General features: G+C 42.8%; 1 protein-coding gene across 1 annotated transcript in view; it reads left to right on the top strand.

Moving 5' to 3' along the window:
• The window catches only part of AP4S1 (adaptor related protein complex 4 subunit sigma 1), a 103,760-nt gene extending 79,749 nt beyond the window's left edge, over window positions 1–24,011 (top strand). Inside the window, exons 5-6 of the mRNA XM_040333577.1 lie at window positions 10,880–10,891; window positions 23,156–24,011. Of these exons, the coding sequence (XP_040189511.1) occupies window positions 10,880–10,891; window positions 23,156–23,284 (141 nt within the window). The 3' untranslated portion in view covers window positions 23,285–24,011. The remainder of the gene's footprint in view (window positions 1–10,879; window positions 10,892–23,155) is intronic.
• The last annotated feature ends 637 nt before the right edge of the window (window positions 24,012–24,648 follow it).

Consider the following 24,648-nt stretch of genomic DNA (forward strand, 5'->3'; position numbering starts at 1 on the left):
AAAATCGCGGATTGTATTTGATGTAGACACCAAACCCGACTAGATTACAACATGCTAGGTGCATGCAGCATCAGACCGAAGCCGCAGCTGTCACAGTAGACCATTTCTGTACAGACCTAAGGATCTTTTCTTCCTTCCACAGTCCTAGAAGACTGACCTAGGACGGCATGCGCAGCGGGATCCTCGGCTAAAGGGCCGGCAGCCGCCGGACCTTGCCGGAGAGAAGTCTCCCGCACGCATGTGCGGGAGTGACAACATCGCCGCTCCAGCCAATCACAGCGCTGGAGCGGCGATACCCGGAAGACACGCTGAGGAAAGATGACATCTCCCTCGGCGTGGACCAGGTAAGTTCATCTCACCTCGTTCCAAGGTAAGTATTTCATAATCCCCGCATACTAGCTGATTATGGGTTTTGCTTTTCAGGTTTAAAAAAAAAAAAAAAAGATGACAGCGGGTATACAACGCTTTAAGCATGCAACTTCGGGTTTCAGAGGAGCGGTTTACATACAGTAAATAAAACAATCTCAATATAAATTGATCATACCCCTCTATGTGTTAAAAAAGGTGAGTACATTAAACGGCAATGAGAGAAGTTACACCCGGGTGTCAGGATCAACAAGACCCGACCACCGAGGGTAGATGGAATAACGTCTCACAAGAGATTGATAAATATATATAAAAGGAAGTCCATTAAATATCAAAATTAATGATTAAAATCTGATTAATAATTATTATTTTCCCGAAGAAATCTTCTCATATAAATAGACCAGCTTATGCAAATGAACATGAAGTTGCCATCATCCCTCAATGATTATGAAAAATATGGATAACCTCTGGGGTTGGGATTATGTGGGCAACAATAATAATCAAAAAATATACAAAATTTTTTTTATTATATAGGTATAGAAAAATTCATAATTATACAATACAATTCAGGGTATAAAAACACAGATTGGGGACAATAAATCACAAAAGATACAGTGCCACAATTCTAATTCTCCAAAAAGGAGACAGTTGAAAGAAGGCTCATCCAACGTGTTTCAAACAATAATTTAAATTCGTTCTTCTTCGGGGATATTGCATTATATCTTTTATCTATAATAAATAAGAAAAAGTAATCATAATAATTTTAGTTTTTAAAAAATATAAAAAAAAAAACACATCTGGTGTGAGTAGTTTAGAATGAAAAACTCACTTCATTGAATCCTTTGCAGATGTATGCATTCCCCCAGCAGTCATAGTGCTATCATAGATTCCTCATCAATTCTGCTTCTGAATATCACAAAAAAGGGTTACCAAGCCTATCCCATCAGAGACTAGGATCATTATGCAATGCAGAGGGCGTCTTTTTGAGAAGATCTAGCTAAAAGATTATAAGATATAACCCCATAAAGTTAAGGAGAAAATCAAAATGTAACAGGCATATATATATGCACCATTCTACACATTGAATTATAATGCTTACCGTTGGTCATGAATCGCATAAAGAGCAAAGACCCAGTGAGTCTAATTGGTCCCCATGTAGACAAAAAGCAAGCAGCACATAGACCTCTATAACACTCCTCAGCAAATGCGCTGAGGAGAGGGAATGATGCCGTTTGGTCTCTCTGGCATCCTTTTATACCCCTCCAGCTCCCTGATTGGCTGGTGTCCGTCATGTGATCACATCAGCTGGATTATGTGTCGCATCTATCTGTCATATTGCGGCACCGCCCCCTTCGCGGGCCGCGCCAATCGCCGGCTAAAGACCCATGACGACCTCAGTGCACCAAAACTGGAAACGCCAGCGCGGCCATGTTGAAAGAGGGAAAGATGTAAGCACCCTAACAGATGGGAATTAAGTATAAGGACGTGGGTCATAAAAACAATGGAGCGGGATATTAGGGGTTAGGATCAATGGAAAGAAATCCCCCATAGGGATGAGGGATTTGAAATTGACCAGGGACTGCATAACAGCAGTGCCAAAAGTCTCCCATATCTGGAAGCTGGGAGGGAACAAAAGTCAGGGAAATCAGCATAAGCCAATAAAAATAAAAAAAACGTATTTTTGGGCACCGGATGGTAGGAAAGGCACCCTGTGATCTAAAGCAGCATGAAATCTGAGGAATCAAACAAAACAAATTAGAAAAACACAGTGATGTCGCTGGAACAAAGCAGACAAATGCATAGGTATGTCAATGTGTTAGAATTGCATTTTAAACAAATATACATAGACCATCATAATGAAACAATAATCTTAAATTAATTACTAAAACCCCAATATGTACAAACTGTGTCTCAAGAAGTCTCTTGAAATCTCTATTCCTCCAAGTCAACATATGGAGATCTTAATCATAAGGTAGCCCCAAATAGGGTAAGTGGACTACTGGAAGAAAAGGGGCAAAAAAATCCCTCTATACATTAACAGTTATACAGAGGGTAATATTAGTCAGTTTTCCCTGAATTAAACCCTTCCAAAAAGGGCCTAAAACTTTCCATCTCATTGAGGCCTGGAGGTGTGGTGGCTCTAAGGTGCCTGATCCAGCGCATCTCCCGCTGGAGCAGGACCTTATTCCAGTCTCCAACCCTTTGGGGGATATGTACTCTCTCTATGACTGAAAAAGTAAATTTGGGCATTTTGTATTGATGCTGCCTTGCAACATGACTCCCTAACAGGAGGTACAAGTTTCCTATTTTCATACTGTGTACATGCTTTTCCACCCGTTTTTTCAATTCCTGTCTGGTTTTTCCAATATTGAAAGCCCCACATTGGCACATTTTACAGTTGGCAAAGTGTCGAAAAGTAAATGTTTCCCCATTGGGGAGTGCCAGTGTGTGTCCTCCACCTTTGACAGAACATTGAGTGCATGCTCCACGTGGGTATGTCCCAAAGGTTTTACATGGATCACCCCTAGCATCCCCCTTATATTCGCTCTGTACGAGCATATTCCAATAGAATTCGCCTTCCCGTAACAGAGCAGAGAGCTTCCATCTCGTAACCCTGAAGAATTCCATCCCCTATAGCCAATTCCTGCATATTAGAAGAAACTGCAGCTAAGACATTCCAAAAGTAATCGGACAAACTCAGTAATTGCCTGATGGTGAGAGGCTACACCAAAACAAGCCTCAGGAAGGCTTTAAATAGAGTGTTAGGAATTAAGAGACGTGATCTGATCTTCAAAAATAATAGGAAAAATAATAAAGAGGACAATATCTCTCGTATAATCATGACCTACTCAAATGCGCACTTGAAAATTAGAAAGGTTATCAATAAATATTGGTCTATCCTCAGAGGACCCAATCTTGAAAGGATGTGTAACCCCTAAACCCCAGATCACCTTTAGGAAGGCAAATTCTATTGGGAATATGCTTGTACAGAGCGAATATAAGGGGGATGCTAGGGGTGATCCATGTAAAACCTTTGGGACATGCCCATGTGGAGCATGCACTCAATGTTCTGTCATAGGTGGAGGACCCGCACTGGCACTCCCCAATGGGGAAACATTTACTTTTCGACACTTTGCAAACTGTAAAACACAGGGGGTAGTGTATATTATGATGTGCCAATGTGGGGCTTTCTATATTGGAAAAAACAGACAGGAATTGAAAAAACGGTTGGAAAAGCATGTACACAGTATGAAAATGGGAAACTTGTACCTCCCGTTAGGGAGGCATGTTGCAAGGCAGCATCAATACAAAGGCCCAGATTCTCAAAAGAGATACGGCGGTGCATCTCCAGATACGCCGTCGTATCTCTGCCTAGCGCCGTCGTATCAATGCGACTGATTCTTAGAATCAGTTACGCATAGATATTCATTAGATCCGACAGGCGTAAGTCTCTTACGCCGTCGGATCTTAAATGCTATTTTTTTTTGCCCGCTAGGTAGCGCTTCCGTAGATTTCCCCGTCGAGTATGCAAATTAGCTAGATACGCGAATTCCCGAACGTACGCGCGGCCGACGCAGTAAAGTTACAACGTTTACGTTAGGTTTTTCCCGCCATAAAGTTGCCCCTGGGTCTATGAGGCGCAGCCAATGTTAAGTATGGCCGTCGTTCCCGCGTCGAAAATTAAAAAATTTACGTCGTTTGCGTAAGTCATCCGTGTATGGGGCTGGACGTCATTTACGTTCACGTCGAAACCAATGACGTCCTTGCGACGTCATTTGGAGCAATGCACACTGGGATATTTGACGGACGGCGCATGCGCAGTTTGTTCGGCGCGGGGACGCGCTTCATTTAAATGACTGCTGGGGGAATACATACATCTGCAAAGGATTCAATGAAGTGAGTTTTCATTCGAAACTACTCACACCGGATGTGTTTTTTTTTTTTAAATTGTTTAAAAACTAAAATTATTATGATTACTTTTTCTGATTTATTATACAGTTGTGTTCAAAATTATTCAACCCCCCAATGCTGTAAAGGGGTTTAGGGAATTTAGTGTACATTTGTAATTGTATTCAGAATTAAATCCTACAAGGACTTCTTAAAGAACCATATGCAACTAAAATGACATAAATTGGTTTTGTAATACAGTAGTAAATGTGTATTTTGTGAATTCTTCATTTACACAATTATTCAACCCCTTAAAGACTACCACTCTGAAGAACAGAGGTTCATTGAAGTGTTTTCAATCAGGTATTGAAAACACCTGTGGATGTCAGGGAGCAGCAATAAAGCCTAATAAGCACCAATCAGGCAGCTTTAAAATGACTGTGATACTCAGCTCCTTCTAGACATTTACTGGTGTGGTTACAAACATGGTGAAGTCAAGGGAATGGTCCAGGAAGACAAGAGAAGAGGTGATTACTCTTCACAGGAAGGGCAATGGCTATAAGAAGATTGCAAAGATGTTAAACATACCAAGAGAGACCATAGGAAGCATCATTCGCAAATTCAAGGCAAAGGGCACTGTTGAAACGCTACCTGGCCGTGGCAGAAAGAAGATGCTGACTTTGACTGCTGTGCGCTACCTGAAGCATAGAGTGGAGAAAAGTCCCCTTGTGACTGCTAAAGGAACTGAGAAAAGATTTGTCAGATGTGGGTACTGAAGTTTCTGCTCAGACAATACGGCGCACACTGCGTAATGAAGGCCTCCATGCCAGAACTCCCAGGCGCACCCCCTTGCTGTCTCCAAAGAATCATGTGGACAAACCACAGAAGTTTTGGGATTGTGTTCTGTGGACTGATGAAACAAAATTAGAAGTGTTTGGGCCCATGGATCAACGCTATGTTTGGAGGAGGAAGAACAAGGCCTATGATGAAAAGAACACCTTGCCTACTGTGAAGAATGGCGGGGGGTCAATCATGCTTTGGGGCTGTTTTGCTTCTGCAGGTAAAGGGAAGCTTCAGCGTGTGCAAGGTACCATCAATTCTCTTCAGTAACAGGAGATAGTGGATAACAATGTGATGCAGTCCGTCACAAACCTGAGGCTTGGGAGACGTTGGACCTTTCAACAGGACAATGATCCCAAGCATACCTCCAAGTCCACTAGAGCATGGTTGCAGATTAAAGGCTGGAACATTTTGGAGTGGCCATCGCAGTCACCAGACTTCAATCCGATTGAGAACCTCTGGTGGGACTTAAAGAAAGCAGTTGCAGTGCGCAAGCCTAAGAATGTGACTGAAGATACCCGTAGATCGCTGCAAGACACTTGTGTCAAGCTATGCTTCAAGTTTAAAAGCTGTTCTAACTGTAAAAGGATGTAGTACTAAGTTTGAATGTCAACTGGGGGTTGAATAAAACTGATAATGATGTGAGCACAGAAAAGACATTTGTGGTTATTTCATTATAAATGTTATGTTATATTTGTCTGACCTACACGTGCCTCTTTGATTAAATTGTAAGCAGGATGACTGAATGATCAAAATCAATGTCAAACTGGGCAAAACAATAAATTTCAGTGGGTGTTGAATAATTTTGAATACAACTGTAGATAAAAGATATAATGTGATATCCCTGAAAAAGAACGAATTTTAATTATTGTTTGAAACGCGTTGGATGAGCCTTTTTTCAACTGTCTCCTTTTTGGAGAATTAGAATTGTGGCACTGTATCTTTTGTCATTTATTGTCCCCAATCTGTGTTTTTATACCATGTATTGTATTGTATAATTATGATTTTTTCTATACCTACCGTATTTATCGGCGTATACCGCGCACTTTTTTGCCCTGAAATTCAGGGCAAAATCGTGGGTGCGCGATATACGCCAATACCCGCTTCCCACGCCGAGTTTGAATCACTGCGCTGGCATATACCGAGCGCAGTACACTCGGGTAGGCTTGGCTCCTCTAGCGGTCACGTCCTGGACGTGACCGCGAGAGGAGCCGAGCCTGCCCGACTATACCCGAGTATACTGCGCTCGGTATATGCCGGCGCAGTGGTTCAAACTCAGCGCGGGAAGCGGGGAGGACACCGCAGAAGGACGCCGGACCCGACGAGGAGGACACCACCGAAGCCGCAGACAGACGCTGGACCCAATGAGGCCGCTGATGGACGCCGCGCAAGACAGCAAGACTGTAAGTACTAAAATGTTTTTTTTTCAGGAATGCGGGTCCACTTTAGGGGTGCGCGCTATACGCCGGAGCGCGCAATACCCCGATAAATACGGTATATAATAATTTTTTGTATATTTTTTGATTATTATTGTTGCCCACATAATCCCAACCCCAGAGGTTATCCATATTTTTTTCATGAATAAATCTTCTCAAATCTCTCCAAAAAACTGACAAACTTGTCATTTAAAAAACGAATTAAACAAACCAAAACCATAACTGAAGCAACCATAGAGTCCAAATCTGGGCAACCCAAAATAGTCCCTCCAGGGTTTCATCAACCAAATCAGGACATATGGAACAAGTCCACACAATGTCCAGTTCCAATTGGTCAGATCAGTTAGCTAATAGTAATGCCATAAGACCAATTAGTAATCTAAAGGGGGCCATACTTGATATGAGCATCATAGCAAACTCTAGGAATTGTTTATGAAGGCGTTGATATCTGTATCCACATAAAGCCCATGGGGCAGATAAGTTCTTAGCCGATATACCCATGACATTTCCTGTTTTGAAATTTCTCTAACCAGAGAACTGCCCCCCCAATGGGGCCTATATTTGTCGATACCTATAAACAAAGTGCCAGCGGGATTCCTCCCATGCACCAAGTCATAATGTCTGGATATCGAGTGCTTATCAACGCCCTTCCTGATGTTTGCTATGTGCTCATTCAATCTAACTCGTAGTGCCCTCTTGGTCCTTCCTACATATTGGAGCCCGCAGGGGCATTGAATAAGGTACACTACCCCTTCAGAGGAGCAAGTGATGAAAGGTTCCACTTCATAGGACCTGCCGGTACTGGTAGATATGAAATGAGAGATCTTTCTATCTTGTCACCTATTTAGAGTGCATACTTGACACTTTTTACATCTATGGTATCCAGTTAAGTTTTGCAAAAAGGTCCTGTTCTCCCGTGGGGGATCCTGGACACTCGGGGCAATGCAACTGGATAGTAAAGAGACTCCCCTAAAGTGGCCTCTCCGGTAAAATAGGTGCCAGTAGCTGGTCACTCACTAGCACATGCCAATGTTTGCGTACCAGCCTTTTGATGTTTAAACATATATAAACAACGTTTTAGTGTAATAAAATTACTAACAAATAATAATAAATATTCATGTGAAGGAGGGTTCCTAAATGAATCCTTTTCTCTTTACTAAAAAAGTCCCAATGTGGTAACCAGGTGCTCTTAATCAATAAGAATTTCTCCTGTGAAGTGTTCAAATACAACGTGATTTCACCACTTCCGTGATCTTCCCATCACCGTTAAAAATGGCAACTCACCAGATCCCATTCAATAAAGGGCCTTTGGTTCATTCCCAGGATAACCACTCCTGTTTTGTATCACCACAGCTGTCCGGTATCTTGAATATATTGTTATGGCTTCTCTTTCTCTATAAAAGCTCACAGGGAAAGGATGCCCATCAAAGTGTAGTAGGTAAAAAAAAATGTTTTGATTTAAAATACAAAGCATATATTACACTCAGATTTTAGTGTGCCTGTTTGCCGGCACCAAGCTTCTCCAGCCGTGTATGCAACCACATGAAAGAAATAACATTCCTCTACTTCGTTCCCCCCGAACCTCTCATACGATCGGTGTGGTATCCCATGGGTATCAGCAGCCTCTACGCGTTTCGCAAGATATATTGCGTCCTCAGGAAGCTGCTTTACTTTTATTGCACTCTATATTTATACCCCTCTATGGCTGACTGTAATTGTGAGGTTTCCGCCCCCTCCCCCCCCTGAAATGGGCGGACCGGAAGTTTTCTCGCCGCCATTTTTCTTGCTGGAACCACGACCCTAATTATCCCACATTCCCTTTTTTGTCTTGTATCAATAGAGTTTTTTTGTGCATCAGATAGGCGCTCATTTCCCCCTCCGGTGTCTGTCGGATTCGGTAATCTCTACCATGCTACGAGCGCGGAAGTCTACTTCCCGGAAGATTTATCATCGTACGTGGAAGGCTTACATCTCTGTGTGAGGAGATGAATTGGCACCCCCGTACATACGTGATGTCCCGGATTCTGCTGTTCTTACACTGTGGAGTGGATCAGGCTCTCGCCTTAAGTACGATTAAGGGTCAGATTTCGGCCTTGGCTGTTTTTTCTTTCAGTGACCCTTGGCGTCGCACTCTCTGGTACGTACGTTTGTGCAGGGAGTTCGGCATGTGGCCCCTCCTGTGCGTCTTCCACTGCCTCCGTGGGACTTGAATTTAGTCCTCTCGGTGCTTCAAAAGCCTTTGTTTGAGGGCATTAGGGAAATCCCTTTATTGACTCTTTCCCAGAAGGTGGTTTTTCTGGTGGCAATTACATCAGTCAGATGGGTGTCTGAATTGGTGGCCTTGTCTTGCAAGGCTCCCTATTTGGTCATCCACAGGGATAAGGTGGTGCTGTCATTCCTTCCTAAGGTGGTTTCGGCCTTTCACATTAATGAGGACATTGTTCTTCCATCCCTGTGTCCTTGGCCGGCGAACCCAAAAGAGGCTGCGTTGCATTCCTTGGAAGTGGTTCGAGCCTTACGGGTGTACCTGTCTGCTACGGCTCTGTTTCGGAGGTCGGATTCACTGTTCGTGTTGGTGACTGGTCCTAAGAAGAAGGGTCTGGCGGTCTCGTCGGCCACCATTTCTAGGTGGATCAGGCAGGTCGTGCTTTAGGCCTATGCCTTAAAGGGTCGGGCGCCCCCCTTCCCGGGTTACGGCGCATTAGACCAGGGCAATTGGTGCCTCTTGGGCTTTCCGCCATCAAGCGTCTGTTTTACAGGTGTGTAAGGCAGCGACCTGGTCGTCAGTCCACACCTTCTCAAAGTTTTACAAGGTGGATGTGAGTGCATCTTCGGATGCCTCCTTTGGCCGCAAGGTTTTGCAGGCGGCTGTTTAAGGTTGAAGTTCCTCTGTTGAGGAGCTCTGGTTTGTTTGGGGTGATGTTGGTTTGCTGTGTTTTCCCACCCCTCGATTTTTTGACACTGCTTGGGGACGTCCCTAAGGACAATTGCTGCTGTGCCCGTCCATGAACGGAAGAGAAAATAGGATTTTTGTACTCAGTTAATCCATTTCTCTGAGTTCGGACACAGCACCCACCCCTCCTTTGTTTGTACTGCTTGTTACGAACTGGGGCTGCAGAGCAGAGTGTGGGGGATTTACCTGGGGGAACCGCCCCCTGGGAGGTACTGTACTGTGTGGAGTGTTTAACACTTAACATGCTGTTTTTTCTGTCGAGTCAATCTCCTAAAAGGGAGGATAATACCCTAAGGTCATTTGCTGCTGTGTCCGTCCATGAACTCATAGAAATTGATTTTACGGTGAGTACAAAAATCCTATTTTTTTTTCCTTGCATGTCTGCAGCGACTGTACTTAATAGTGCACTTGTAGTGCAAAGTGAATTTGCCATTATTAAATAACCCTCATTGTGTTTCACATATATAGTCCCTGCATTAAAGTATATATAGGAACCAGTGTTGGATTTTATTACTGTATATCTGTATTTATATATGATCCACTTATATAAATCCTTCTTCCGGTGTGTCCTATTTGCCAAGGACACTAAGGAGCAACATTTTATTCTTTGTGTGCACTTTGTACTTAAACACAATTTACTGACACTACTAGGCACAACAACATACATACTCATTCTATAGGTTAATCAATGTAGACATGGGGGCTAACGCTGATCATATACTAATAAAAAAAAAATTCTTCAGCCTGTGGACTGAACAGCAAAAAAAAAAAAGATCAAACAGATTCCTCCATCCATAGATCTTTTCCATTTTTTTATTTTATTTAATCAGTGGGTTGAATGAAAGTGACTCAATTCCATGTTTGGCAATTTCTACGATCACATATGCTTTTATTGTGTATTACTAAGTTGTGCCATGATTTGTTTATTTCCCCTGCATGGGAATATTACTGTTGTTCTTACCTTTCCAGTATTTCCATAAAAAAAGATTGTACCGAAAGTGACTTATTCCCCCATCCACATTCGATGTGGATGTGGGAATTCTCCCGCTGAGCTACTGTATTCTTACAAGGGGGATACTTCCTCACCACCAGAATACACTGATCAGCACAGCCAGCGGCGCTGATCAAGAGAAAATTTTCCAACAAATTGTTCGATAGATCAACTTGTGTACAACCAGTCTTCCTATACATTGATCAAAATTCCGCCAGTCCCTGCTGAACCAGACAAATTTAATCCATGTACTAAAACTGTCTTTATTCCTGCATTGATGGTTCATTAGGCACTTTCAGGTGGAAGGGAAATCCCTGCTTAGTTGTTAAAGTGCATTAACCTAAAGAAACTACAATGTATATATTTGTCTGGTATTACTAACTGGGTCTTTTTTTTTCTCCACAGAGTGAGCTGGATGTATCCTTTTCCAAAATAAAGAACATATATACAAAAAAAATGTATATACTGTATATATAATTCCCACTAATCAATAAGGTACATGGCAGTATTAAACAATCCAAATATAATTTTGAGTTTCAAAAAATTTAGATCTCTCCTTACATAAGTAAAAATAATTGCTGTCCACCTGCTCCCAGCCTAGATTATATACAGTATCTCAGGGTAATAGTGATTATTGCAGATTCTATGGCTTTTAATCTGCAAAGTGGTAACGTGGTCAGAAAGAATGGACCCATACACACAGATAATTACAGGCAACAAGGTTATCAACACAATGATAAGATTGCTTGATTCTGTATGAATTTCCAAGAAACAACTGAATTATAATTCCCCAGAAATTCTCGGGCAGAGTGAAATTACTTAAAAAAAAAAAAAAAAAGCCCAAGTCCAGGTTGTGCAAGAAGATAAAAAAAAAAAGAAAAAGATTTTTGTACTCCCTTCATTCTTTTTCCTGATGTCCTTCAAGGGACATATGAAATCGTTCACCTTCGGCCTATGCTGCTGCATACAAGAGTTATGGAGAACAGGACTTGTGTCTCTTAATGGACAGTACAAACACCTCCCATATGAACCAGTTTTGTACTTCGTAAAGGACATGGTGAGTTCTAATTTTTCACAGCTTTTTGGAAATGTATTTTATTTTCCATACCATCACCAGAGTAGTGCAGCGTCACCATATTTTCTTTATCACAGGTACTTCTATAGTGATGTCAATTTACACAGCACTTTACACATATATTATATGTTCACATCAGTCCCTGACCTCGAGGAGCTTACAATCTAAGGTGACTGGTGACCCGTATTTAACCACTTAAGCCCTGGAACATTTCGCTGGCCAAAGACCAGGCCACTTTTTGCGATTTGGCACTGCGTCGCTTTAACTGACAATTGCACGATCGTGCGACCTGTTTCCCAAACAAAATTGATGTCCTTTTTTTCCCACAAATAGAGCTTTCTTTTGGTGGTATTTGATCACCTCTGCGGTTTTTATTTTTTGAGCTATAAGCAAAAATAGAGCGACAATTTTGAAAAAAATGCAATATTTTTTACTCTAATAAATATATATATATATATATTTTCCCTCAGTTTAGGCCGATACATATTCTTCTACATATTTTTGGTGAAAAAATCGCAATAATCATTTATTGATTGGTTCCTGCAAAAATTATAGCGTGTACAAAATAGGGGATAGTTTTATGGCATTTTTATAAAAAATTTTTTTTACTAGTAATGGCGGCAATCAGCGATTTTTATCATGACTGCAACATTATGGCGGACACTTTTGACACTATTTTGGCACCATTGTCATGGTGCCGCTGAAGGGGTTAAGTGCGACTTAGGGAGTGCTTCTAACTGTTAGGGGGCGTGGCTTGCTGCGACACATCACTGATCGCTGTTTCCGATGACAGGGAACAGACTATCAGTGACACGTCAGGGGAAGGAGATGTTGTGTTTACACTGACATCTTCAGCTCTGTGACCCGATCGTGGGACACCGGCGGACATCGAGTCCGCGGGGCATGGTGACGGAGCTCACGGACGCGCCACCACACGGCTCGCAAATTAAAAAGGGACGTATATATACGCCCATTAGCACAGCTGTGCCATTCTATTGATGTATATCCTCGTGCGGCAGTCGGGAAGCGGTAAAAAAAAAACACTTGCCGACCAGCCACTGTATATATAGCGGCAGGTTGGTGCTCAAACCGTCGTACCTGTATGGCAGTCTGTGCATGTGAAACTGGGCGCTTGCTGCCACATACTGTGGCCAGAGCAGTAGAGTGTCGCCATAGTGACACTGTACTAAATCTGGGTGGTGATCAGGATATAAAAAAAATGTTGTTCTCTGATTTCTTATTACAGTGATCATAATAATGAGCAAGCTCTAACGTTCTCTGTACAAAGGTTTCATTCATGAAGCCTTGCTTACTACTGTGATGGTCACAACTATCACATGGTACAGATCCGCTGTGATTGGCCCCGTACCACGTCAGAAATTGCAACAGTACACACAATGGCTGTAAATGAAAGCCACAGATGACAACTGATATTTGATCGGTCATGGTGATCACATGCGACCAAGGCTGCGCCCTAGCACACGGAGCTGTATTTTGCTGTGTTCGTTTGACACAGATCCTGCCTCTGCACACCCCATAGGGCATGCACTAGGCAGCCTAAATGGGAGTAAATCATATGATGTCCACCCGGACAATGCTCCCACCTGGATTTTTTTTTCTCTTATCTTTAAGTGGACCTTGCCAGGATATGCATAAAACACAGGGCGACAAGTTACTGTGAATGCAACTATTTGAGTGTACCAACGTCCCGATAATATGGAAATGGGAATTAATCTGGACTAATAAAATGTACTTTTGGCGGTACAGGTAATTAATGTAAAAAATCTATAAATATTTATTCATAAAAAAGGCATATATGAAGAAAATTGTATACATAACTTCGTGAAAACAGTAGAGTATCAGCATATGATCTCAGTACATATTACATAGAATATCTCAAATAAAGCTTATACTTATGTAGATATACTCATAACATGAGAACATATAGCATCAGAGAGTGTATATAAACTTTTAATTCTTGAAACGGAGTTCGATATGCGAAATGGTAGATCTTGCTTTTACTCTCAACATGTTTCGTGTACAGGACGCTTAATCAGGAGCATAGAGGTAGATTAATCAGGTTTCCGCAAAAGTATGTGGATCAGACCATTAATAGTAATGTAGGGTATATACAGCGCTGTTACCTAACCAGCCTTCTGGGCATATGGTAGGTACTCTGAAACACCGTTGTATGTAAAGATAAGAGGGTAGGACTATCGCACGGTTTGTTGATCGGCGGTGATAGAGGGTAAGCGACAGGTACCTCATCCAATGTCCTACAAATCTCCCTGAATATGGTGTAGCTCCAAGTGTTGAATTGCTTGTAAGCTAGGCAGCAGGGGGGAAGAGTCACCACCCCAGCACAGAAAAGGGGGTAATCCTTTTCAGTGATTCAGTGTTATCTTCACACCCGAGGAGTAGTCGTCAAGTAGGGAACATGGAGGGTGTAGTGTGTCTGTGTCGCACTCCTGCGTATCGAACTCAGTTTCAAGAATAAAAAGTTTATATACACTCTTTGATGCTATATGTTCTCATCTTATGAGTCTATCTGCATAAGTATAAGCTTTATTTGAAATATTCTATGTAATATTTACTGAGATCATATGCTGATACTATACTGTTTTCACAAAGTTATGTATACAATTTTCTTCATATATGCCTTTTTTATGAATAAATATTTATAGATTTTTTACATTAATTACCTGTACTGCCAAAAGTCCATTTTATTAGTCCAGATTAATTCCCTTTTTTCTCTTATCGTCCATGGACGGACACAGCTCCTTAAATCTTGACAAGTGGGTTATGTTCCTGTTCATAGGAGAGGACTAAGCAGACATGTTAGTTATCTTAAAACATGTAACTTTAACAGAGTAAAACAGCCCCGCCCAGGGGGCTGTCCCTCCGGTCATAACCCCTCACCCTGCAGCATGCAGATCAGTTTTTTTCTGCCTAGCAGAGGAGAAGGACGTGGCTCTCTTTGGGCCCAGAGTCCTGAAGACATTTTACATTTTTATTTAATTGTTGTGATTCTTCTATCAACTGCCGGCTGGGTGACAGGCTGGATATTATAGATCCTTGTAGTCCCCCCAGTCCGGCCATCGAGCGTGAGCAGACCTTAGCTACGCGCTGGGTCGCCCACGACATACCCCATGGCTCCAGGGGTGGCCGGTGAGCATATGCTCCGGGGTCCACATATGACTGGGCTGCTGTTGTCTCACTCACAGTGGACCGGGCCGACAGCTACTCCATACCATCAGTTGTGGGTTGTGGACGCGGCAGCAAATCCTCGCAAGGATGGGTAAGTACAGTTCCTCCTGCCTCGGCAGGATGGAACAGCTGGGCATTCCTGGGATTAAGGGTTTCTCCTGTCCTCCCTTTCCTTGCTCTCTGTCGCCCTTTCCCCTCCTGCCCTAGGGCCCGCTGCGACCAGGGTGTACCTGTGGGGGGGGACTCCAGGTCCCTGCGGCGGACCGTGGGGTGCCGGGGTCCACTTTCTGTGAGGGGGGTATGTCTCCTGGGAAGTCTCTGCACGGCCTTCTAGTCCACATTGCGGTGCTCAGGCGCCATATTTTGCAGCGCCGACGCCATTTTTAATGTGCCTGCTTTCTCTATGGGAATTTCCATTGGCGGCCATTTTGTCGTGGCCGCACTGTGGCGCATGTCGGTATTGCAGGTGACCATTTTCTTGTGGTCTGCGCCCTTTTATCTGAGGCGTCTGGCAGGCATTTTGGAGTGGGTTTTGGCCTCCAGCACTGGCTTTCTGAACGGCGCACAGCTCATTCACCTCAGTTTTTTTCCCTCACAGTTTTTTCCTCACACACACGCTGTGTATACAAGGAAGGCAGGCAGAGGTGCTGAGTGGTCTCCCTCTGGGTGGTGAGTCCCCTGGGTAAGTCCCCCCCGGTCGCTGCAGCAAGGAGGGTGGACTTTTTTTTTTCCACTTAGTCCCTGAGGGCTGTCAGTGGGTGAATATGGAGTCAGTATCTGGCCTTTTTTTCCCCTAAATTGCCATAGGCAGCAAACGTTACCCCTGTGGTTCCCATGGACATGCTGTCGGTAGTCCTGGAATCATTTGTTGTCAGGGTGGAAGTGGCGTGTGGGTGTAAGGGGGGTAAAAAGCCCCCCCGCCATCTTCTGGGGAATGCTCTGACTCGGATTCGAGCCTGGCTGCGGCTCAGGACCCCAGTTCTGGTATGTCGGAGGATGCGGGCCGGGCCCTCACTGGTGAGGAGGACCCCTTGTCTGGGTCAGTGCAAGACAGGGCACTTGTGAGTGCACTTATTGATGCTGTGAGGGACTCTCTTCAAGCTTGAGGATGTAGCTGGGACTTCCACAGAGGGGTCTGTCACCTTTGGGTCACACAAATCTAACCGCTCTGTGAAAGTTTTTCCTTATGTTACTTTCTTTGATAAGTTCATAGATAAGGAATGGAAATGACCACAGAAGTCCTTTGTGGTCCCTCAGCGCATGGCGGTCCGTTATCCTTTTGAAAAAAGGACCCCCCGGTCTCTCAGCTAAATAAGGTAACCACTCTCCCGGTAAAGGGGACCTCTGCCTTTAAGGACCCTACTGATAGGAGGTCCAAAGTTGTGACCCGTTTCATGTTTACCATGTTGGGGTCTGCGTTGCAGCCTATTTTGGCTGCAACTCTGGTGTCTCAGACGCTTACTAAATGGGCAAAGATTTGGCGCCAGACAGTGGAGGAGCATCAGCTCCCCCCTGAGTGTGTTAGGTTGGCCGACCAGTTGGTAGAGGGCCTTGTGTACGTATGGATGCAGCTCCCTTGATCTCCAGAGCCTTTGTATCAGCGGTGGTATTGCGCTGACTGATTTGGCTGAAATGCTGGTCTGCTGACCAAGCATCCAAAAATGCTTTAGCACATTTGCCGTTCAAAGGTGGGAGGTATTTTGGTACCTCACTAGACGACCTTATTAAGGCTGTAACTGGAGGTAAGTGCACATTTCTCCCTCAGTCCTCTAAGGGAAAGGAGCCGCGTCTTAAGCCAGGGCCCTCCTATTCAGTGCAGAAGCGGTATTTTCATCAGTCAGGGTCAGCCGGCATATCCTCCCAGACAGACAAAGGTCCAGCTGGGGAACAGAAGCGTCCCTGGGTGCGCAAGCCTGCTACCGCATGAAGTTTTGCCCCCGCCCCCACTCAAGGGTAGGGGGACAGCTTTGCGGGTTTGCAGCTCGGTGGACCTCCCTGCTCTGCGTCCAGTGGGTCTGCGAGGTGGTCACTTAAGGGTACAAGATCGAGTTTCTTTCTTGCCTGCCAAATCTTCCTCTCCTTCTGGCTCGTCGGTCTGCCTTAATGGGAGCAGTACAAGACTTGCTCATGTGCGCGGTAATTTTACCTGTGCCACTGGAGGAAAGGTTTCAAGTATTCTATTTGAATCTGTTTGTAGTCCCTCAATGCCTTTGTGAGGGTGCGAAAGTTCAGGATGGAATCAATTCGTTCAGTAGTTGCTGCGCTCCATCCGGGGAACTTTCTGGCGTCCCTGGACATCAAGGACGCATACTTGCATGTCCCCATCTGCACCGGGAATCAGAAGTTTCTGCGCTTTGCGATTTTTTTTGCTCTTCTCAGAAATATGTCACTTGTAATCTTTATTTTTTGACCCGATTGCACTCTTGCCTTTCTTATTGCTTTCCTTGAAGTTTTGGAATGTCTGTGTTGACCCTTCGGCATTATATATATATTTTAAAGGACAGTTTTTTCTCGTTAACATACCTTTTTACATTGGTATTTAGCCTCCCAGGTTTTTGTTATTTTATTTGCTGCCTCAGAATGCACTAATGCCATTGTTTAATATGTCCTTAACCACTTAAGGACCGGACCAATATGCTGCTAAATGACCCAAGGGGTTTTTACAATTCGGCACTGCGTCGCTTTAACAGACAATTGCGCGGTCGTGCGACGTGGCTCCCAAACAAAATTGCCGTCCTTTTTTCCCCACAAATAGAGCTTTCTTTTGGTGGTATTTGATCACCTCTGCGATTTTTATTTTTTGGGCTATAAACAAAAATAGAGCGACAATTTTGAAAAAAATTCAATATTTTTTACTTTTTGCTATAATAAATATCCCCCAAAAACATATCTAAAAAATAATTTTTTCCTCAGTTTAGGCCGATACGTATTCGTCTACCTATATTTGGAAAAAAAAATCGCAATAACCGTTTATCGATTGGTTTGCGCAAAATTTATAGCGTTTACGAAATAGGGGATAGTTTTATTGCATTTTTATTAATTTTTTTTTTTTTTACTACTAATGGCGGCGATCAGCGATTTTTTTTCGTGACTGCGGCACTATGGCGGACACTTCAGACAATTTTTACACATTTTTGGGACCATTGTCATTTTCACAGCAGAAAATGCATTTAAATTGCATTGTTTATTGTGAAAATGACAGTTGCAGTTTGGGAGTTAACCACAGGTGGCGCTGTAGGATTTAGTGTTCACTTAGTGTGTGTTTACAACTGTAGGGGGGTGTGGCTGTAGGACTGACGTCATCGATCGAGTCTCCCTATAAAAGGGATCACTCGATCGATGCGCCGCCACAGTGAAGCACGTGGAAGCTGTGTTTACGTACGGCTCTCCCCGTTCTTCAGCTCCGGGGAGCGATCGCGACGGAGCGGCTATAAACGAATAGCCGCGCCGTCGTCCCGGATCGCTCCCCGAGGGAATCCGACCGCCGCGAGTACCGGGGGGGGTCCCGATCGGACCCCCGACCCACGTCTAGGCAGGCACGTTGATGTGCCTGTCCGTGCCATTCTGACGACGTAAATGTACATGCGGCGGTCGGGAAGTGGTTAAAGCACTCTCACTTCAGTGTTCTTTGTTTTAATAATTTGATCCCATTTAGTGTCCCGTATGTAAAGTTAGCCGTTTTGAAATGTTGTGTTCTTGTCCTACCCTCGCGTCTAATTTTCCAATAATTTATAGAAGATTTAATTACTATGTGATCACGGTTTCCTAAGTTAGCTCTTATCTCCACATCTGCAGCTCATCAGCTCTCTGTTGTTTGTAATAAGTAGGTCCAGCAGAGCATCATTGCTAGTTGTGGCTTCCAACATTTGGCTCATGAACTTGTCCTGCATCATGTTAAAGAAATGACAAGCCTTAGTTGAGTGTGTAGTTCCATCTGCCAAATCAATATTAGGATAGCTTAATGCCCATGATTAGAACATTGCCATGCCTCCCCACCATCGCTAACTGTAAAAGTAAATTGGTCTCTTCCTCCTCAATGTTGGGGGGCCTATATATAACATACGCCCACAAATAATTTCTTTGCTTTGTCCCTTTGAAGCTTCGGCCACAATATCTCCACCTCCTCCCTTGCCAGTTAGCAATGTCATTTCTCATATTCCCCATCAAATCACTTGTGACATACAAGCACCCCCCTCTTCTTACCCTGTCCCTGCTATACAGGAGGTACCGTTCAACAGTTGTAAGGCTTCTGATATTCCCACAGCCAAAAATCAACATCTGTCAGAAGACATTCTACTTCCATTTTTTTTTTAACCAGTTTCGTGGCCATCTCTCTTACTTTTATACAAACACATTTTTTTTATCCGGCTTACAAATATTGTTCCTCAATACTTTAGTTGCTCTACCTTTTGGTTTTAGGCCTCCTTCCCCACATCTGCAAACTTTGACCCTTGCTTACTGCACTCACTGATTCCCCCCCCCACATCTTAGTTTATAAGTTCCTCCAACCTTTTACGTATACAAAGTGATCTTGCGCGGTAATGTGTTATCATTAAAAACACTAAATGATCCAAATCCCCAAAAACTTGAACAAAAATCCAAAATGTGTTATATAAAAAAAACTTCCAAATAAATATATATAAAGTCCAAAAAATAAATACATAAATCTCTTCAAGAAAAAGTCAAGATCAATGTTCGAAGATGAATATACAAATATAGGAAAACTAGAATATGATGGTGTAGGTCCTTTATAGTATTCCACGGAGCAACTGTGATATAAATTCCTTAGGCCCAGATTCTCAAAAGAGATACAACGGCGCATCTCCAGATACACCGTCGTATCTCTGCCTAGCGCCGTCGTATCTATGCGACTGATTCTTAGAATCAGTTACGCATAGATATTCATTAAATCCGACAGGCGTAAGTCTCTTACGCCGTCAGATCTTAAATGCAATTTTTTTTGCCTGCTAGGTGGCGCTTCCGTCGATTTCCCTGTCGAGTATGCAAATTAGCTAGATACGCGAATTCCCGAACGTACACGCGGCCGACGCAGTAAAGTTACGATGTTTACGTTAGGCTTTTCCCCGGCCTAAAGTTGCCCCTGGGTCTATGAGGCGCAGCCAATGTTAAGTATGGCCGTCGTTCCCGCGTCGAAAATTTAAAAATTTACGTCGTTTGCGTAAGTCGTTCGTGAATGGGGCTGGACGTCATTTACGTTCCCGTCGAAACCAATGACGTCTTTGCGACGTCATTTGGAGCAATGCACACTGGGATATTTGACGGACGGCGCATGCGCAGTTCGTTTGGCGCGGGGACGCGCTTCATTTAAATGAAACACGCCCCCTACCCGCCGAATTTGATTTACGCTACGCTGCCGCCGCAACTTTACAGGCAAGTGCTTTGTGAATAAAGCACTTGCCTGAAAAACTTGCAGCGGCGTAACGTAAATGAGATACGTTACGCCCGCACATTTTTGCGCCCATCTACGTGAATCTGGGCCCCTTATGTCCAATATAGTCTCGCAGAACTCTCACCTCATATAAATGAAGCAACCCACATCAATAAGTAAAGATATCCTTCAACCTTCATTCCCCAGCATCCAATTGGAACTTCTCCGTCTCTAAAACGGCTGTTGTGGTATTCTGAACTGATCCTCAAACCGCATATTCCATCCACAGAACCACCCTGATACACTCCAGTATTAAGGATGTGCGGTGGGGAAAAACAGAAAAGAATGCCTCCAATGGTGCATTACGTCATGACATGTAACTTCAACAGGGGAACCGTGATGAAGTCACATGTCGTGACATAACGTCTAGGGAGTGGCCGGAGGCACATGTACACCGGACGTGACGTGAGAAGGTGCTGAAATGCAGTTTTTATCTGTTGTGCTTTCTTTATATTGATGTTAATATACAAGTCCACCCATTAGTACTTTAATAAACTATTACTTAGTTGTTTAAACGTACTGCACCATTGGAGGCATTATTTTCTCTTTTTCCCCACCGCATATTCTTAATACTAGGGGGTACCAGGGTGGTTCTGTGGATGGAATATGCGGTTTGAGGATCAGTTCAGGATAGTTCTGTGAGACTATATTGGAGATTAAGGAATTTATATTGCAGTTGCTCAGTGGAATACTATAAGGACCTACAACATCATATTCTAGTTTTCCTATATTTGTATATTCATCTTCGAACATTGATCTTGACTTTTTCTTGAAGCAATTTATATATTTATTTTTTGGATCTATATGACTTTTTTTTTTATACAACACATTTTGGATTTTTATTCAAGTTTTTGGATCATTTAGTGATAACACATTCCCGCACGGGATCACTTTGTATATGTATTTTTATTCTGGTATTGTGAACACCATTAGGGTTTGCTGCTGGTTTTTATTCACCTTTATCACTTTTTCTGTTACTTTTATCATTCACTTTTAGTAGTGTGAAGGACACTTTGACACACACCTCCAACCTTTTAGCCAGGACCTAGAAAGTGCTTAGTGGCTAATAGTGCTTTCAAGTGTGGAGTGCGGGACAGTGCTGCTGATCTGGATAGATGCATGTAGTTACTAGCTTGGCAGCTTGTAAAAGGAATCTTGATCCATAATCTTTATGGAAGAAATCTAGATCAAATATTAAATAAAAATGTTCTTTTCCTCCTCCTTACTATCTCCTAAGTGAAAGGAAATACGTCTTTGTGGCTTTAGAAGCTTTAAAGTTGATAAAGCAACAATATGAGCCAAAATAGTCTCCTTTAATGCGATAGCAGAAGACAAGCTTCTCAGCAATTCAGGATTAGACAGCAAAAAAAAGGTCGCTAAGGGAGAATCAGACAGTGTCTTCAGGGGAAGGTGTGGGAGCCGGTTTGTGGTATCGGCAGCCAAAGTTTGCAAATAAATGGATGATTTGGGCCATAAAATCTTACATGACAGAAAATGTAATTTCTGGTACAAGTTAAAAGTAACTAAGCAGCTCAGTGCCATTCCTTTTCTGGGTTGAATGATACTCAGGGGTTAAATTACTAAAGGAAAATAGACTGCGATCTTTGCAAAGTGCAGTTGGGGCAGAAGCTCTGCTGCATTTCATTGTCCAATCATGTGCAAGCAAAAATGCTGTCTTTTTTAATTTTCCTTGCACTGGATACTCAAAGTGAAGCTTCACCTCATTTACTAAGCTCTGGAGAGCCACTGCACTTTTCAAAGTGCACAGTCTATTTGCCTTTAGTAAATGAACCCACATCATACTAAACTACTAACCAGTTTAGGATCAATTTGTCTCATGACTCCCAAACCATAGTTGTTTCTATCAGACCATAAACTTTAGCAATAGAATTTTCAGGTTAATATATAAAAGAAAACATTTTATGTATGAACACATAAAATCATAAGGCCACTTAGTGTTATTAAACCAGTCTGTATATGTAGCATAGCATGCTGGTTATACTTACTGTGGAACTTAAGGAATGAATCCTCTGTATTGTGTAAAAAGGCTGTTTTATCCTGTATGCACAGGTCCGCCCCTCCTGGACTCTGGGGAAGGCAGAGTAGCCGACCTGCACATGCTCAGTTGTCTTTTATGCTGGAGAAAACATTTCCTTGTTCTCAGAGCTAGCCAGGTCACATGATATTGTTGCCACATGTGGGTGTGTATACAGGCTGTAGTGGAAATGTCCTCCTACCTGAACTCTTAGCACTGGAGAAACTGCAGTTTCTCATATAATCGTATCATACAGATCATCCAAACAGGTATATAGTGGCAGTATTTAAATGTTAAAAGATTTAAAGGCTGGCGGGGATGAGCTACTTTCATATTACTGGGTTTATTAACACATTTCTATTAGTGTGACCTACAGCAGTGTTGTTCTAAGTGGGTTTGTTATACATCTTGTACTAGAAGCAGTATACATTTATAATGCATTTGCAGCCAAAGATATAATGCATCTAGGTTATTTCATTGTTGCCGAAGGGATGCAGTTTAATATCAAAGTTGTCAGGGATTTTTTTTGTTTGTTTAATTTTTTTAACTCCATCAAGGTCTACACTCTCTCCTTGTAATAATATATGGGAACATGCAGCACAGAAGAGATGTTTTCTGCTATAACCCCACTATGGTCTGAAAAATAGGATCGAGTAGCCACATGAATCGATTCCAAACTGGTCAGTAGTTTAGTAAGTGATTTTGATCTCACTATATTTAGCAGTGATAACATACCTTTTTTTTTTTTTTATCCTAATGTTGTGGGTAGCAAATCCTGTGCATTAGTGTACCTGCATAATACACTTCCAAAATTGTAGGCCTGTATCCAAAAGACTCCAGGCAGTATTGTGTGTTTTATTTGAAATAAACAAGATGTCACTTTTCTGAATTCAATGCCTTAACTCAGTCACACAGATCATGTTTAATCTAGACAAGGTGCACATTATTTTGGACGAAATGGTGTTAAATGGCTGTGCTGTGGAGACAAACAAGACCCGGATTCTGGCTCCTCTGCTTGTACTGGACAAAGTGGGAGACAGCTGAATGTTAGCCTCTTAGGCGCCACCTATTGGTTACAGTTCAGAATGCTTAAAGGAACCTACACAACCTGATTAAATGACTTGTGCAGTCAGCAAATGTTTCTTTTTTTCTGGATCGCCTACACCGCTTTATATAATGTGAAACATGGATGTCTCCTGCAAATGATGCATGTCCTGATAACCAACAAGGAGTTAAAATTAGGTACTTTGTGCATGTTGAGTGCCCTGCCAGCACCATGCCCCAAAAGGTTTTCCTCGGTACAAACGTGTGTGTGCAAGTTTGGCTTTGGACCACAGCAGACCACATAGTGCTATTGCTTCTTCGGCGAATTTCCAAATGTCACCTGGATAACAGACTTTGAATAATCCTCATCAGTAAACCGGCATCCCACACCTGACAACAGCGATGCAGAGTTTGTGCCAAGATGGCCAGAAAACATTCTTCATAAATGCAGAGAGTTTCCATTTACTGGCAGCCAAAGACAAGGAGTACAATTCTCAGTTTTAGCCTATAGTGTGCACATCAGTCCTGACATACTACCCGCACCTTTCTTCATAGTAGTCAATTGATACTGAAAACAGCAGAAGAAGAATGGACCGATGACTCAAACTTGTAAGTTGTTTAGTGGCATTTGGGACTTACAAAAAGCTAATATGTGACTAGCTATAGGTACAGCAACTCACTGTTTTCACCAGGACTTTGAATAAAGCACTATCTACACAAGACTCAAGGTGTCGCTATGTGTATTGTTCATGGTTCACAAATAAGTGACAGTCTCAGTAGGCCATATATCCGGCTAAAAGTAGTATTGAACACATCACCATTTTTCAAGGCAAATATATTTCTAAAGGCACTGTTGACATAAAATGTTCACCACGTCAGTAACAATCCATACATACAAAGAGACCAAAACAAGTAGGTTCAGAAATTGTTATGTGTAACAAAATTACATGACACAGGGGAAAGGTATTGAACACGCTAACTGAAATTTAATACAAAATCATTTATTGGTAATGACAGCTTCAAGACACCTCCTGTATGGAGAAACTATTTGCATGCATTGCTCAGGTGTGATTTTGGATCAAATCTTGAAGGTTCTGTGCACCTCTTCTATGAACTCTGATCTTTAGTTCTTTCCATTGATTTTCTATTGGATTCAAGCCAGGTGGTTGGCTGGGCCATTGTAGCAGCTTTATTTTCTTTCTTTGGGATCATGATCTTGCTGAAATGTCCCCCCCCCGTTTCATCATCCTGGTAGATGGCAGCAGATTTCTATCAAGAATGTCTTGGTAAATTTTTTTCCCATTCATCCTTACTTCAAGGATATGAAGTTTGCCAGTGCTGTATGATGAAAAACAACCCCACAC

Source organism: Rana temporaria, chromosome 13 (genome assembly GCF_905171775.1).
Source record: "Rana temporaria chromosome 13, aRanTem1.1, whole genome shotgun sequence".
Lineage (NCBI taxonomy): Eukaryota > Metazoa > Chordata > Amphibia > Anura > Ranidae > Rana > Rana temporaria.